At 36.3% G+C, this 17008-nt stretch overlaps 1 protein-coding gene across 1 annotated transcript in view; it reads left to right on the top strand.

Moving 5' to 3' along the window:
• Positions 1 to 746: 746 nt before the first annotated feature.
• The window catches only part of LOC141498029 (carbonic anhydrase 13), a 46640-nt gene continuing 30378 nt past the window's right edge, over positions 747 to 17008 (top strand). The window contains exons 1-3 of the mRNA XM_074200943.1: positions 747 to 886; positions 4980 to 5177; positions 15138 to 15256. Coding sequence (XP_074057044.1) covers positions 850 to 886; positions 4980 to 5177; positions 15138 to 15256 — 354 coding nt within the window. The 5' untranslated portion in view covers positions 747 to 849. The remainder of the gene's footprint in view (positions 887 to 4979; positions 5178 to 15137; positions 15257 to 17008) is intronic.

Genomic DNA, 17008 nt, shown 5'->3' with positions numbered 1-17008 from the left:
CTGGGCAAGTCACTTAACCTCTGTTGGCTTCAATTTTCTCCTCTGTAAAATGAGAAGAAATATTAGCACCTCCCTCTCACAGGGTTGTTGTGAGGCTCAAGGGATATAAAAAAATGTGAAGCGACTTTTCTACATTAGACACTACAAACTTTAGCTATTATCTGATGTTATTGTTATTATTAATTACTGGGACTTAGAGACGACTTATTCTAGCCCCCTGGCTTTCCCGGGGCTCCCAAGTGACACAGTGGACAGAGCCCAGGGCCGTCAATCAGGGAGTCCTGAGTTCTAAAGTGACTTCAAGTGACTGTTGGGCACATTCTGAACCCATTTCCCCTGTTTTCCTCATCTGTAAAATGGGTCAGTTAATAGCATCTACCCCTCGGAGGGTTGCTGCGAGGACCCAGGGCTGTAGTTTCTGTGCAGTCACTCTGCTGTTATTCCTGTTGGGACCTTAGACGCTCTCTAGCTGATTTTACTGTTGGGGAAACTGAGGCCGAGCGAGGTGAAAGTACTTTGCCTCCCGTCCTCCAAGGCGGAGCCGCACTGGAATCCAGATCCCGGGCCAGTTCCCGGCTCAGCTCTAACGGGGTGGGGGTGGGGGTGGGGGCCGCGGAACCCTCCGGCGCTCCTCCTCCTCCTCCCGGGGTGCCCGGCCCTGCCCCGCAGCACCACCCCCTGGCGGAGGCGGCCGGGAGGGGCCCCGCGCCCCGCCTGCCGCGCGCCCTCAAGTTGTGTCTGAGCCGCCGCGGCGCGCGGGGGTCCGTCCGTCCGCCCCCTGCCTCGGGCTTCTCTCCGTCCTCCCTGGAGTCACAGGCGGCCTTTCCTCTTTCTCATCCCGAGGGAAACATGTCCAGGCTCAGCTGGGGCTACTGCGAACACAACGGTGAGGGAAAGAGTTGGGCGGACTCGGAGGAAACCGGGGCCCCGGCTGGGATCTCCCGCTCTGCGGAGCGCGCGGCGGACTCTGCTCTTGGGGGTCCGGGGCACGCGCTGCGGGGTCCGCGGGGGTTCGCTGCGGGGGTCCGCGGCGGAGGTTGGGCACAGAAAGGCGCTGCCCTCTCCTTCTAGACATTTGGAGGAAACTTTCTGGTTCCTCATTAGTTGGTTTGCAAAAACCCACAGCCTGGCAGGGCCGGCAGGGTCTGTGACGTGTTGCAGTGGAAAGCATTATTTTTTTTTTTTTTGGTTAGAATTGGTGTGTCATCATCATCATGGTTACCAAACCCATCACTGAATAATTTCCTGAAATGCTTGCTAGCCTTTGCTTTGTAGGAACTGCTTACTAAAGTCAGCAGTAGTAATCAGATCGAATCAAACAACGATCCTGGTTTTTTGGGTTTTTTTTTTTTAAGTGAATTGAGGCTTGCCATGAGCCAGGCACTTCGAGCTGGGTCAGATGTAACGTTTCCAGACCATTGCCAAATGCGAAGATTTAAGGGGTTCTTTTTGCATGAAAAGAAGGTGCGGGATCCTTGGTGGCAGCCGAGGAGAAGAGCACTCCCAAGTCTGGTTAACAGTTATTCCCTATTTACTAAGAATGGGCTTGTGAATTGATGCAACTCTGTTAAGGAGCAGTAGTTTCTTTCTTTTCTTTTCTTTTTTTAGTGGAATGACAAACTATTTTATTGTTTAGTTAGTTGGATGAGTTATATCAACAGTCTAGTTATTTTTATTTATGTTTATTCTAACTCCACTAAGTTATGAATTCAAGAGAAAAGTAACAGTTGTGATAAGTAGAGCATGGCCCCAAACATTATCAGATGTAATTTGGGGGTTCTTCCATTACTCTATTTATTAAAATAAAACACTGTGTAGTAGTAGTTTCTTAACACTTACTACCTCCCATTGAGAATGACTTACTATTTGTAAATCTCCAGATTTCATGGATTGAAACAACTCCAACAAAAATAGGCATGTTTATTCAAGTTGATACTAAACTTGATGGAGTAAGACAATAATCCTAGTTTTTCTGCTTTAAATGCCAGTAAGTACTAATCACCCAAAGAATTCATGCTGTGGATGGCTGTCAATCAGGTCATTGCATAATAAACCAAGTATTGGTTGTGTTTTGATATATTTTATATAAAATTTATGTTTTATATAAATATATTTATGATTTTTGTCAAAGGTAAAACTAAAATATACATAAACTGAAAACATCATTTCCTATGTTGTGCTTTGTGTGGTATGGTAAACAATAAGAAACTGTAAAATGCTCACTGGGGAAAATGGAAAGATGGATTTATTTTCTAATTAGTGTTATACTCCGGCTTCATGAAGTTTGTAATAAATGCACTAGTTAATGCAATAGCAACAGGTGAAATTTAGAAGTATAATTTAATGAATTCTGTTATTTTAGAGAATCTCTTCCTAGCCAAAGACTTAATCACAATTTTATACTTGGCTAATTTCATCTCCTTCTTTGAAAGAGGAAAAATGCATTTCTCTTCATTTTCCTTTCAGCTGGAATCGTTTTTATTATTGTTAGGGATTTGTTACTAGATGCCAACAGTATGCTTATTGAGCCGAAGGGAATAAAGAAAATCCCTACTCAGTATGATATGGATTAGTTTGTGATGAATGAAAATGTATGACCTCCAGAGAAACTAATATTCATTCTTAGGTCTAGAAAAGGAAGAGCTCTATTCTCCACATGGGACTGTAATATATATGTCCCTCCCCACTCTTTTAAATTCATCATACTCTTGGACAGAATATCTGAAAGTGGATCACCAAAAGGGAATTTAATAGGTTGTATTTCTTGGTTTTTGGTCTTGGATAAACAGTTCTTAAACCAAAGATTTTGATGTAAACGTAACAGATCATTCTTGAGTTGTTCTAAGGAAATCACTTCATAACTGTTTTGAAACTGTGTATGTCACTTTTAAATCACAAACTTAAAAAAAGTATGATTTCTTTAAGAAGGATTGCTGGTTCAACTAACAATACAATAGTTAATAGGTAACCTGTAATATTTAATGCAAAGTAGCTTCTATGTCAAATTTGAGCTTCAAAGAGCTTTGGATAAGGAGAGAAGAAAGTGAAGAGGGCAATCTCTTGATTGGAAAAGGATACAGGACAGTAATTATATACTATGTATAAAAATATACTTTGTTTATTTTCATGATCCATCTACAGCCAAATTTTCTTCCACTTATGCCAAAGCTTGTTAACTGTTGGAGCTGCAGTTTTGGAAGTGTCTGTCACATAGAAAGAAGTACAAAAAGACTAGACTGTTATATAGTGGTATTTGATTAGAGAGCTAAATGAAAGCGCTAATAAGCTAACTTAATCTATTCTCTCTGATAAGTTGCAAGCAGGTAATTGAAGGTTTTTGACAAACGAGGCTTGTAGTTAAACTCACCGGCTGGATACAGAGCTGAAGTAAGTTAAAAAGTCTTTTAACTTGAAATGGTATGAATAGCTGGATTGATCTTGGGGAAACATAAAAGGAAAAATTAAAGATCCCTCTTTAGTGTAGGATAAAAAAAATCATAGTGAAATAAGGCAGTGTGAGAATATGGTTGAAGGTTATGAGTCTAGCTATGGTTTTTGATTTTCTTTAAATCTTGCTCTAATTTGTAATTTCTTTTATGAAAATATCATAATCATGAATTATATGTTATTATTTTAATAAAGAGTTGGAAGGTTTGGTTTTTTTTAAGAGAAGCATTACTTATCTTGACTAGGAAATAGCCTAGTCACTTAGCAGAAAAAAAGAATTAAAATTAGTTGCCACCATTCATCTGGTGGTTGCTATGCAAATTGAAAGCATAGTGTCTAGGAGAAAATAAATATCTTCTGAAAATCTTTCCTCTCAAGTCCAACCCTATAAAGTGAGGATCCACTATTGTCTCACCTTCTTTAAGCCTATGAATTGATGCCTGCTATTTTTGTTCAGTCCTATCTTTTATTTCTTGTCTTCATATTCCATTCCTTAGAACAGAAAAGAAAGCATGTCTTTTTCCAATAATGACTTATGGTTTTTCTTTGGAAGTTGGACTGCTTTTAAAGAATAGATTAAACTTTAATGACTTCCTCATTGAAGGGTTAAATTGAGATCTTCCTTATCAGCCATTATGGTCCAAAGAGAAGGAACTTTCTAGGTACACTGAGATGAAATATGCTGATCAAAGCATGTTTTAGGGCAGGGAGCACTGGTGAACATTCCTAGTAAACATGTTTAGGGGTCTACACCTTGGTGTTTATCCACAGGACACCTAGAGAAAATGATTGTACTCAGGATCTGAGGGTATTTTGGCCAAAACTCGTGGATCATTGTGTTTGGTCTTAGAGAACCCATTGATCACTGAGTTCAGTCTTGTAAACCCTTGGACTTGTGCCACTTTTGTGTAAACATTATAAAGGTCTTACTTGGAAAAGTGGGCTTTGGAAATCCATCCCTTCAGAGAGGACACTCTGCTGAAGGGACTTTCCCAATTGAGACTCTGAAGGCTATGTGGGACATCAAAGGACTTCCCTAGCCAGATTTTCAGGATTGTTGGAGCCTCCTCAGTTAGGTAATTCTTCTCTTCTTTATCTGTTATCTTTCCTTTTCATTATTTTGATGTTTCCCTTCATGTATATGCATTTAAGTAATCATGTATCTCTTGGGTTATAAGTTTATTTTTATTAAGTTCTCATTTAAAAATTTAAGACAGGGTGAGTATATCATTGTGGGGACAGATCCAAACTGATCACACAAAAAGTCTGTGCATCTCATAACTCTTTCTGTTATACTCATATACAAAGGGAAGATATTGTTCAAGTTGTGTTTGAAATTTTATTAGGTAAAACCAAAGGGTTTTATGTTGATAATGAAAAAATGTGGTAAACTACAACTAGACAGTAATTTCCTTGAGGTCAGGGACCATTTCATTCCTTTCTGTATGCCCTAGCTCTCTCTCTCTCTTCTCTCTGTCTATCTATCTAAAAATGAACAAATCAATTTACTTAGTTCTCTCTTGTCATCATAGGTCCTATTCATTGGAGTGAACTTTTCCCAATTGCTGATGGGGATCATCAGTCTCCAATTGAGATCAATACCAAAGAAGTGAAATATGACTCTTCTCTTCGGCCTCTCAGTATCAAATATGATCCAACCTCAGCTAAAATAATCAGCAATAGTGGTCATTCCTTCAGTGTGGACTTTGATGATTCAGAAGATAAATCAGGTTGGTTTGGGGGGAGAAGGGAAAATACTGTTACATTAAAATTATTTTATGATTGTTGTTCAGTTGTATCTGACTTTGTGATTCCCATTTGGGGTTTTTTGGGCAAAGATACTGGAATTATTTGCTATTTCCTTCTCCAGTTCATTTTACAGGTGGAAGAAATTCAGGCAAACAAGGTTAAGTGACTTGTCTAGTATTACATAGCTAGTGAATTTTGGTGACTGGATTTGACTCAGATCTTCCTGACTCCAGGCCTAGTGCTCTATCCATCTAGTTAATCATTCAATTAAAAAAAATCCACCATAGTTTGTGTGTGTGTGTGTGTGTGTGTGTGTGTGTGTGTGTATAAGCAATTATATTTATATTAAGTTTTATTAATAATCTAAATTTGTATCTATGGTCACTTAGTATTCAGTACCATGCGAACTGTTGACAACGCAATATTACTTCATAAAATGATTGATTTTTTTCCTATAAAATTCAAATTATTACATTAGAATTTTTAGAGAAGAAAAGGACCTTGGAGACATCTCACTCTACAGGTAAGGAAGCAGACTTGGGGAGACTAAATAGCTTGTCCAAAGTTGCAGAGCCAATAAGCAGTAGGGGCAGGACTCAATCCCATCTTCCCATTTGCAGACCAGCCACTTCTCTTTTCCTTGTGCCACCAAAACACTGTTACATTAAGACATGTAACACATATGGAACATTAACACATATGAAACACATACCTTTCATCTGAATAGAAAGTTAGGATTTTAATTTTTTAAAAGGATATGAAGCAACTTTCTAACATGTATTGATAAGAACATAAAATGAAATTAAAGATCCTGTTCTGATTAGCACTTAATTATCACAGTGCCTTATTCACAGCAAGCATTTAATAAGTATTTGTTGATAGACTGATCAGTAAAAACTTCATTGTCCAAGTCAGCTCTTTAATATCTATGATTTTTTTCAGTTTGTATGCTCCCTCCTCTGATATAAATCAAAGTCTTTTTGCTCCTTAGAGGATGGTTCTAAGTCTCCATGAACCTACATCCATATGTATGTGGGTTATAGACCCATATCCATATATGTCTACATATGAATGTGTGCATGTATCTATATATAACCCATGATGGTAATTCTTTCAATGATGATGATATTCTCCTTGAGCTTCATGGTTCTCAAGTAGCAGACATAGTGTCCATCCCTGGCTGCGTCTTTGAAGACTTTCCAGTTTGGTTCCAGTTGTTTAGGAGCTCAAGGTTTGCTGCCTTTGCTAGAGGGCACTTTCATATCTTTTTTGCAAATTCAAATAAATATGGAATATATTACATAGTGCTATCTTCCTTTAGATGAACAATTGTGGTTTCCTCAAAAGCTCTGTGTGTTGTGTGTATGTGTGTGTGTGTGTGTGTGTGTGTGTGTGTTTATGATTATAAGTGTTATCAAGAAAATGGGTCATTAAAATGAGTCTAAAGATGACAGAAAAATTGTATAAAATTATACCCAAGGATATTTTGGGGGAATCTCTGACATCCATTTAAAAAAATAGCTTTAACAAATCAAATAAAATTCTATCTTAATTAGAAATAGAAGTTTTTAAAAGATACTTTTCTATGGAAAAAAATTTTCTCTTCTTTAGAGGAAAATTGCTATAAGTTATCAGCAGTGTCCTAGATTTATGTATAGTTTTGCAATTGGCAAAAGTTGCCAGCCTTCACAAATTTCTTTCCCATATTTTCCAAATTTGCAGTGGTGATAAATGTTTTGCCAGTGCATGAATTACTTGAAGGAGCATTGAACTCTTACTATAGACTTCATTTCAATTTTTATTTCTCACCTATTTCTGTAGCATCAATCTAATTCCTTTCCAGCCTTCATCCTCAACCTTTTAAGCTAATTGGTATGCAATGAATAACTGATATATATCATAGACATTCTCCAAGGTCTCTGAATAAAGTCTCTAAATACACAATATATATTGTTGTAGTTATTATTACTTTCAAAAATAATTTTGTTAATGCTGTTGAAAAAGTCACTGATCACTTAAAGAAGCTTGGTTATCCCCTTTTTGTTTTAGGATAATAATTACTTAGATTGTAGATGACCTAAACATCAGCATTTAGTTCTGTCCAAAGACACATTATATCTCATTGGAGAGAGGCTGTATTATCTCAGAATTGATGTTTTATTATGAGCCTCATAACATCATTTTGTCAGACCTTTCCCAGTTACTTTTAATCTTCAAGTCTGCAAGTTCAACAGCTCTGCTTTATAAGGAATGAAAGCAAAGAGAATCTAGTGACAGAATTATGCAGCTCTGGGGAATCTATTACCAGGTTTCTTTCCCTGTATACCTAAGCTCATGTTTCTCTCTGAAGCATCTCTTGCATTTATCTGGTCCTAGGAACAGAATGCACCCAAGTGCTAAACAGTGATTATTTTGTGTCACAAGGTTTGCATCCATGACAAGTTCTTTCAGAGCAGAGAATATTTTCATTCTAACTTTTATATCCATCTCCCTTCCTAGCATAATGACTGGGACCTTGAAGGCACTTAATAAATACTTGTTCCATTGAACATCTTTTTAGCCCTTTACTATTTTTCAAACATGATTGTGTCATAAATCAGGATATCCAATATTTGACGAACCCTAGCAAGCAATCATAAGCTTACCAAGGAGGTTCCCCTTGTCCTTGTAACTCCAGAGCTTGTGGAACTGGGACCCTGGAAAGGGAAGGTGCTTTTTGTTAGGAGGGGAGAATGTTGTATTTCTTAGATACTTGTTAGCTATATGACTCTGACTAAATCACTTACCCTGTCCCACTCTCCTAACTCAAAGGGCTCCAAATTGATGAGATCACAGATAAACCCATTTGAGCACATGTTTTATCATTATTATAACTAGTGACTCCTGAGGCTATAATCTTAGTAAGAGCCTCAAGTCATAGGGGGAATAAAATAATTATGATTATAATAAATCACATTTATAAAGAATTTTAAGGTTACAGACCCTTGTTTTATTTTTTTAAAAATATTATTTTGCTAATTGTCTTGATGTTAAAAAAAGTGGTGGAGAAAATGTTAATAATGCAGGTTACACTTAAATATTTTTGAGGAAGAGAATTGGGTTGTTAAACATTTACTTGCAGCCCCTGAATAGTCGGTAGCTTTAAAATAGCAGAAGCCTTTGAGAGTTAACTTACACAGGCAAGTAAAGACTATTCAGGAAAACAAAAGGGGATATAGAATTTCATTTTTTTCTTTTTCTTTTTTAGCTTTCTTCTTTAAAAAAATCATTAATTTATTTTTAACACTCTTTTTAAAAATTGTTGAATTTCAAATTCCCTCCCTTCCTCCAAACCCCACCCCAACCACCAAAAAGGCAAGCAATATTATATTGGTATGAACCCTTTTTTGAAACAGCCCTATAAGGTAGGTAGATGGTGCAAATATTATTACCCCAGTATAAAACTGGAATATTGAAACTGAAGCTTAGAGAAATTAAGTGACTTGTCCAGGTCATATAACTATTAAGTGTTAGAACAAGGGCTTAAATTCAGATCATTTGACTCTGTTCTCCACCTGTAGGTGGAAGGATTGAAGTACAGAAACTTAGGAGGATGAAGAAAAGTTTCTGATGGATAAGATGTTTAAATTCAAGCCTCTGCTGGGGTTAATAAGCCTTGAGAAGAGGAAGATATAGGAGCTGTCAGTGGCAGTGGAAAGTAACACAAATAATTCCCTTGGAAGAGGCAAGGAAAGAAGACCACCCTAAGCAGTTAGTGCAATGACAGGCCTGCCTTGAGGCAGGCTGTAATATATGTAAACTCACAGACACAGGAGGAAGCAGTGGACCACCACTGATTTGTTCTGTCCAGTGGTGAGGAATCTTTGCAGGGCTCAGATGGTTTCCACCCTCTTCCACCAGCAGTACAGTAAAAAGCTGGTCATTCACTCCACAGAAAGGGAAGTGGTAAGGAAGAAGCCTAAAGGGAAATTACTGTAATTGCAGTCAGAAAGAGAGCAGTTACTTTGTGAAATGGGAAGGTAATGAATTACTTGTTAGCAACAACCATTTGAAGGAAGTAGGTGGTACCATAGATAGAGCACTGGGCCTGGAGTCATGAAGACATGCATTAAAATCCACCCTCAGATAAATACTAGTTGTGTGACCTTGAGCAAGTCACCTTACCTGTTTGCCTTAATTCACTGGAGAAGGAAATGTCACCTCCAGTATCTTTACCAAGAAAATCCTATGGACAATATTCATCTTGTCATATGGAGTCACAAAGACTCCACGACTGAATGAATGAATAGCAAGAAGTTAACAGGGTGTGAGGGAGAAGGCAACAAAAAATGTTGTAGGTAGCACTTGAACTGAGATCTAGTAGCAAATATACTGCCCACATAGGGGACAGGCTATGCAAAGGCACAAAGGTGGGGGAATAGAATATTTCTGAACAGGAAGAGACTTTTTGACTAGATTGTAGAGTGCATAAAAAGAAATAAAATAAAAGGCTAGAAAGATAAGTTTGAGCCAGTTTGTGAAGAGTTTTCTACAAAATGTAGGATTTTTTAAAAATTTGATCCTAGCTTATAGAAAGGGATATTTACAAAGGTGATAGATACAGTAGGAACAGTAGGTACCAAACACTCCTCTTCCTCCCCTCAAAATGTCTGTGACTCACAAATACATGTAGAGACCGGGGGAAAGTAAGCTCTAACTTGTATGTAGGACAAAAGTATAACCCACAGCTCCTAGTTGCTGAAAGTCTTCTCTCATTTGTGGCATGCTCAAGAAGTTCTTAAGCATAATGGATCTGTGTTTTTCTGTCCTTGGACCCCAAAATGGATACTGCTGTAACTGTGGAGTCTATGAACAGACAAGGGAGTGAAGGGGCAGATGGGGTGAGGATTCCACAGTCAGAGCTCATAAGATCTTCTGGCCAGGGTGGCATAGCTTAAGAGACCTGTCTAAAGCTAAGATGGAAGACTCTTTTCCTCTCAGGTGTTTCCTTCTCTAGGGATTCAATAAGAATAAGAATTTGATAAGAATCCCTTCAATAACACTGCATTCTGAACTGAATCCCTGCTCAACTAGTTTGGTAATTTATAACTAATCCTTGGAGCATGACCAAATTTCCTAAAAATACTTTTTATGTTGAGTAATGATAGTTAGCATTTATAGCTTTCAAGTTTGCAAAGTACTTTAAATATGTTAACTCATTTAATTCTCACATTAACTGTGCAGTTGGGTGCTTTTGTTATCACCATTTCACAGATAAGGAAACTGAGACTTTGAGAACTAAAAAGCCTTGTTCTTGATCATTCAGCTAAGGTAGTGCCTGAGGCTAGATTCAAACTCAAATCTTTTGGACTCCAAATCCTGAACTCTAGTATTCCAAGTCACCCTGCACCCTCTAACTCTATGGCCTATGATTGAATTGATTAGGCCCACTTATCACTTACTTTAAGTGGGGTGGGGTTGAGCAAATTAGTCAACCCCACCCTTATGTTGGTTAAGAGCCAGCACTGCTCCATTAAAAAAGAAGGCATGCCAGACAGGTAGTTTAGATAAGACTGATTGGTCAAATGAATTATAGTTAAAATATTTAGGTATTCATCAAAGGATTTGACACAATCTTTGATTTTATGATTGTGAATAGGATGAAGAGATAAGGTTCAGATGATACAGTTAGAGGTACTCAGAATTAGTTCATTGAACAGATCCAAAATATAGTCATTAATGGGACAGTGACAAGTTGGGGTCTATACTGTTTAAAATATATTTGGATAATGCATAGACAGAGGCTTCTCAGATTTGGATGAAGGGATCAGGTTCTAATTAGATCTTAACTTGGCTGGGAAAATGGTCAGATTTAATGATGAAATTTAATAGAGATAAATATAAAAATAATGAGTACCTGAAAATATCAACTTTAGAAGAACAAGGTCAGAAATAGCAAAATAGGAGTTGTAGTGGATCATCAGCATAATATGAGTGGTTTGGCAGTTAAAAAAAAAATCAATGTGACTTTGAATCCCATTGAGAGAGGTGTCCTGAATAGAACAAGCAAGATTATAATCTCACTTCATTCTGTCCCATTTGAGCACAATTGTATTACTGGGTTTGATTTTGAGTGCTATATATTAGGACAAATTGGAGAGACTTAGATACCATTCAATGTCAGGACTAGGAGAAATGGAAAGATATAGCAAATACATAGGGAAGATGTAACTATCAAGTATTTGAAGGGCATGTGGAAGAGGGTCTAGATAAGGGCCAGGACAAAAATCAATAGGTAAAAGTTTTAAAGAGGCATATTTAGGCCCATTATAAGTAATCTGCTGCTTTGGGAGGTAAGAGGTAATCCTTTCTCAAGGAATTCAAACTCAGATTAGATGACCACTAGTTGGAGATGTTTGAACCACAAATATTGTGGATCCTTCCATTGCTAAGATTTTAAAAGGCATATTTTATTGAATTGAATTTTTCGGATGTGATATTCTCTGTCAGGGTTTATTAGTTATGTGTCTGTAGAAAAGTAGATCTTTTATTTAGATCACAGGGAAATTTCAAGGATAAAATTTGAAAATGTCTATAAAACGCTTTGAATCCCTTAGAGATAAGAACTATATAAAAGTGGGTCAACAGTATTCTGTATTTCTTAAGATAAGTTAAAAGATAACACTTTAGGTTAATTTTGTGAATTAAAAAATGTGTATGGGGATTTAACAAAGAAATTAGATTTCTCACAGAGATTTTATTGAACAAAGAAAACTGATGCAAATATATACGTTGAAAGGGAAGATATAAAAGATCTTGCTATACCAATTCCTTTGGGAGGATAGAGGGGAAAATTGACTTTCTAAAACTGCCAGTAACTATGAGCAGCATTCTGATCATGGGCAAACAACAGTAAAGGAAAGTTCTCACTTGGAAGATTGAAGGCTTTAAACTTGGCAGATGGGTTGTGTTAACTGCATATTCAAGTGAATGATTATGTTTGAATTCCCCAGTTGCAGACTTTACTTTTTCCCTTCTTCAACAGTAGAGGGGGATATGAGAAAGTTTTAAGGGGAGATTCTTATTGATTATAGTATAAAGAAAAATTATTTTGGCTCAAATAACACAATTCTTTTCACCTCCTGATCCAAATAAGAATATTTTAAAGGATTTTCAAACTTTCATCTAAGCCCAAAATTGAGAACATTGAAATCATGTGGGTTACTATAATGCATCTTTGAAATGCAGCTATTAGAGAGGCAATGGTGGTGGAGTGAAAATGAACAGCAGTGTCAGGAAACAAATTCTTTTCCAGGAGTTGGTTTAGTCATTTAACCTCACCAGGTCTCTGTTTTCTTCATTGTAAAGTAAGAGGATGAGATTATATAATCTCTTTCAGTTCTAAAGTGCTATGACTTTATTTCCCAGCAGAATATGCAGGTTACCTGGTTTACTGTCCCCAATGAGGAATAACCTGGAAATTTTAGTATCCGGTATTCCCCAATGGTAGCTTTCAGGTCCTCTTACAAGTACTCAGTCTTACAAGTCTTCAAAATATTTGATATTTTTAATTTTCAAAATAAAGAATACAGAAAGGATCCCTGTCCAAATTCATAGATTAGAGACCTCTTCATTTCTCTGATGGGCTACTTTTCTGAAAGGATTTATTCTCATTCTGACTTATAATATTGTCCTGGATAGAGTTTCAGTAAGGGGGAAACTGGGGTTTGTTTTCCACAATGATGTTCTATGCTGTGTTGATTTTTTTTTTTTTTGTGGACAGCTTTTCTCTGAACTACTTTTCCTTATATAGGGCTCTATTGTTATTTTCCCATTTTTCCTTCAATCTTGAAAGATATCTTGGGTCCTTTTATTACATATTAATTTAAATGAATATCACCCCCCTGTGATTGAAATTTGCAAGGTCTTTGACAACAGCCTAGGATAATACTTTACGTTTAATAAATATTGATTGAATAAATGTCTGTGTCTTCTCAATTTATTTTGTCATAACTGCCTTTATTTTATTATTTCTTATAGCCAGATATTAAGAAACTCAAGCCTTACTCTTACCTTTTTTTTCTCTTTTTGTTTATTCTGAAGGACATCTCTACATCTCTTCAGAGCCACACTCTTGCTGATCATAGCATCAGATTTCATATCCGGGCTAAAACACTCAGACCTAAAGCTCATTCAAGTGGCCTTCTATGTTGTAGAGCCTGCCTCAAACCTAGATTCTAAACTTGACTTACTTTAGGAATGTGTTTTTGTTCTATCACTTTCCCACTTTCCTGAACCAGTTGTCCTCTCCTTTTTTCAAGGTTCATTCCACAATTATTATTTAAATTCCGGAATCTAGTTTTTAATCTGCCCAGGAATGGTTTTATGGTTCAGCTCTGGTCTCTTTATGCAGCAGGAAGAAGCAAAGAGACAATATTACTGTTGATTACTTTCCTTGAAGTGTTTCATTGCTCACACTAATTGACAGGTTCAGTTTGCTAAGCACTCTACTTATCTAGACTATGATTTCATTTAGGAAAATGTATCTTTTAAATCAATTGCCCTTTACTTGGCCTTCAAAAGTACTTGTAGAAACAAACACAACTGTCTTTAAAAGGGTGAGAGAGGTTTTCTTTTCTAATATATAAAGTTAGGAGCTATTTATTTTCAGGACTTTTTTTGGTTTGTTTTTTTGTCTGCCACTATTGGCAAGACTCTGTCAGATTGCTATCTTCTTCACCATAAAGACATCTGACAGAATGAATCCAAAAGGAATTCTTCCCATTTGACCTCTTCCACACTGATTAAATATTCTCAAATCATGGTATAAAAGTATGAGTTCTTTTAATTGATAGTCATTTTAAGGTAATACTTGTAGTCATAAATTTTAAACTTGAATCAAAGAGTCCATCTGAGCAAGGGAAAAGTGATTTAGAACAAGTAAATTTGTACAGTGGTCAGTGCATTCCTGTTTTCCCATATGAAGCAAAAAGAAGAAAATGTATTGGGTAAAAAGTTAGATTTTTATGCTCCTTGATTATTCTTTCTGCTAACATATAATTAAACCTGATACATCCATTAACACTTTTCCATCATCCTGTATTGTAGGTTGTATTTGGTTCCTTATAAAATCCTATTTAAAGCCCTTAAGAAGAGGATGGTTTGAGCTGAATTCTTTGCCACTTTTCACAATCAGACTGACACAAATGTTTTTGACAGGTTTTCTATAATATTATTCATCTTCATTACTTCCATTTCCTTTTAAAACTGCTAAAATTAGAGGAATTGTGATGAGACAAATTAAGACTGCCTTTCCTTTTGAAACTTTTTTATATTTCCTTTGCATACATTTTATTGACCTGGCTGTAACATCTATAAAATATGAAGGTTAGATAGTATGACATTTTTCTTTCAGGGCCCTGAAGTGGTCTGGTTCTATATGTTTTCCCCTAAGAGGATTAATACTACAAAATATGAATTTTTTTTAAAGAGTGAATTTTGCCATACACACACACACACACACACAAACTAGAATATTGTTTAGAGGGAAGAAATCCTTTCTTTGGAAGTCTTACATCTCAATGAGAGAAGAGAGAATGACTTAGTTTAGGCTTGAGGACTTTTCATTTCTGATTCTGATTTCTACTCTCCTACCCATTTTGACTTCTATTGTATTTAAACAGGGAAAAACATTCCTACTTGTTCTCTAAAAAGTTACTATGTTGACTCCATAGCCTTTTAAATCACTGATCTTCAAGATTTCAAAGGGGCAGCTAGGTAGTGCAGTGGATAGAGCACCAGCCCTGGAGTCAGGAGTACGTGAGTTTAAATCTGGCCTCAGACACTTAATAATTACCTAGTTGTGTGGTCTTGGGCAAGCCATTTAACTCTGTTGCCTTGCAAAAAAAAAAGATTTCAAAAAGGTATTTCTTGTTAACAATTTAAATTTTATTGATTTTTAGTTCTGAGAGGAGGTCCCCTCACTGGAAGCTACAGGCTACGACAATTTCACCTTCACTGGGGCTCCACTGACGATCAGGGCTCTGAGCACACAGTAGATGGAACAAAATATGCAGCAGAGGTAAGATACCTGAATATATATATATATACATATATATATATATATATATATATATATACACACATATACATGTGTTTAGGGCTGAAGATAGGGAAGCTATTTCTCTCTTTGGTATGACTTGAGGGGTACTATGAAGAGTTTCTTGCCCAACCCAGGTTCTTCAGCACTTTACAATCCAGGATTCTTACGTTTGGGTGAGGTAGCACCCGTTTCAGGAACTTCAAGGCATACATATTGTTGGCAAGAAGACAAAATTACTGCTATTTTCAGAAGACAAAATGCTTTAGAAAACTCAGAGAATGAGCTATGAGTAGTAGCTTCAGTAAAGTATCAGGATGCAGAAAATAAATTACAAAAATGATCAGTATGACTACAGAATATTCACAAAATTTGGAGGAAATGACAGAGAAATTCTATTCAAAATAACTACAAAATAAATTTAGAATTTAACCTACCAGGAATCATGCAAGGCTTATATATGTAAAGTTACAAAATATTCTTTATAAAAAAATTAAGGAAGACTTAAGTAATTGGAAAGACATTTATTATTCATGGTTGATCTGGGTCAAGATAATAAAAATGATATTACTTAAATTAATTCAGTCTTAGCTATAATAGCTATAACAATCACATTATCTAGGGATTACTTTATGGAATTAGAAAAATAATAATACATTAGCAGGAACAAAATTACTAGGATTGCAAGAGAAATAATAATAATTTTAAAAAAGAATGATAGGGAATTAACAAGTCTTAAATTTAATCTGTGTGGAGAAGGGGCCAAATGGGAAGGATTCCTTTTGCATTCATTCTTTCAGATAAAAGCTATTTACAGATTAAAAAAGTACAATGGCTATGCAATGAGCTGATGTCCTGACAATGAGGGGTAACAGAAAATAAGAGGAGTTGGAGTCATAGCAGGGCTTCATGATTGAATTGTAGCTATTTCCCCCCCCCCCCCATAAACTGTGGCCTGCTCCTTAAAGAAAAATTAGAAAATCATTTACATAGAATTTTTGCAAATAGTAATTTTATTGATTTTTTTGGTTTTTAAATTGCCATAATTTCAGAATATAATTCTTGCTAGCCTTTGTAACAAAGATAAAAGCAGAGCAGTAAAACTAGTTAGTCCATCATTCATTACAGTAGAGGTAATATTCCATTTCCATAGTCTTCCACTTTTGTAAAGAGAGGGATAAGATATTTTCTTACCATTACTTCAGGTTTGGTCATTATGTTTCAGTGCCCACTTTTTTCTTTTTTGTTTGCATTGTCATACTCATTGTATGTAATATTTTCCTGATTCTCTTCACTTCATTGCATCATTGAATTTAAGTTTTAACTTGTTTACCTAATTCTTCATATTTATAATTTTTTTTTTTTTTAGTTTTTGCAAGGCAAATGGGGTTAAGTGGCTTGCCCAAGGCCACACAGCTAGGTAATTATTAAGTGTCTGAGACTGGATTTGAACCCAGGTACTCCTGACTGCAAGACCGTTGCTTTATCCACTACGCCACCTAGCCGCCCCATATAATTTCTTTTGATGTAGTAATATTTCATTTAGTTCCAGAATTTTTTAGTTATTGCCCAGTCAATAGGTATCTACTTTGTTCCTGATTCTTTGCTATCTTTCCCAAAAAAGTTAAGTTACTATGAATATTTGGATATATGTGGAACCTTTATTTGTTTCACTTTCTGGAGTATACCTACCAGTTTCAAAGAGTTTGGACAATTTTGTTTCTTTTTTTTGGA

This window comes from Macrotis lagotis, chromosome X, assembly GCF_037893015.1.
Source record: "Macrotis lagotis isolate mMagLag1 chromosome X, bilby.v1.9.chrom.fasta, whole genome shotgun sequence".
NCBI lineage: Eukaryota > Metazoa > Chordata > Mammalia > Peramelemorphia > Peramelidae > Macrotis > Macrotis lagotis.
Note: the sequence above shows the minus strand (reverse complement) of the source record. Positions and strands in the feature narration are given on the sequence as shown.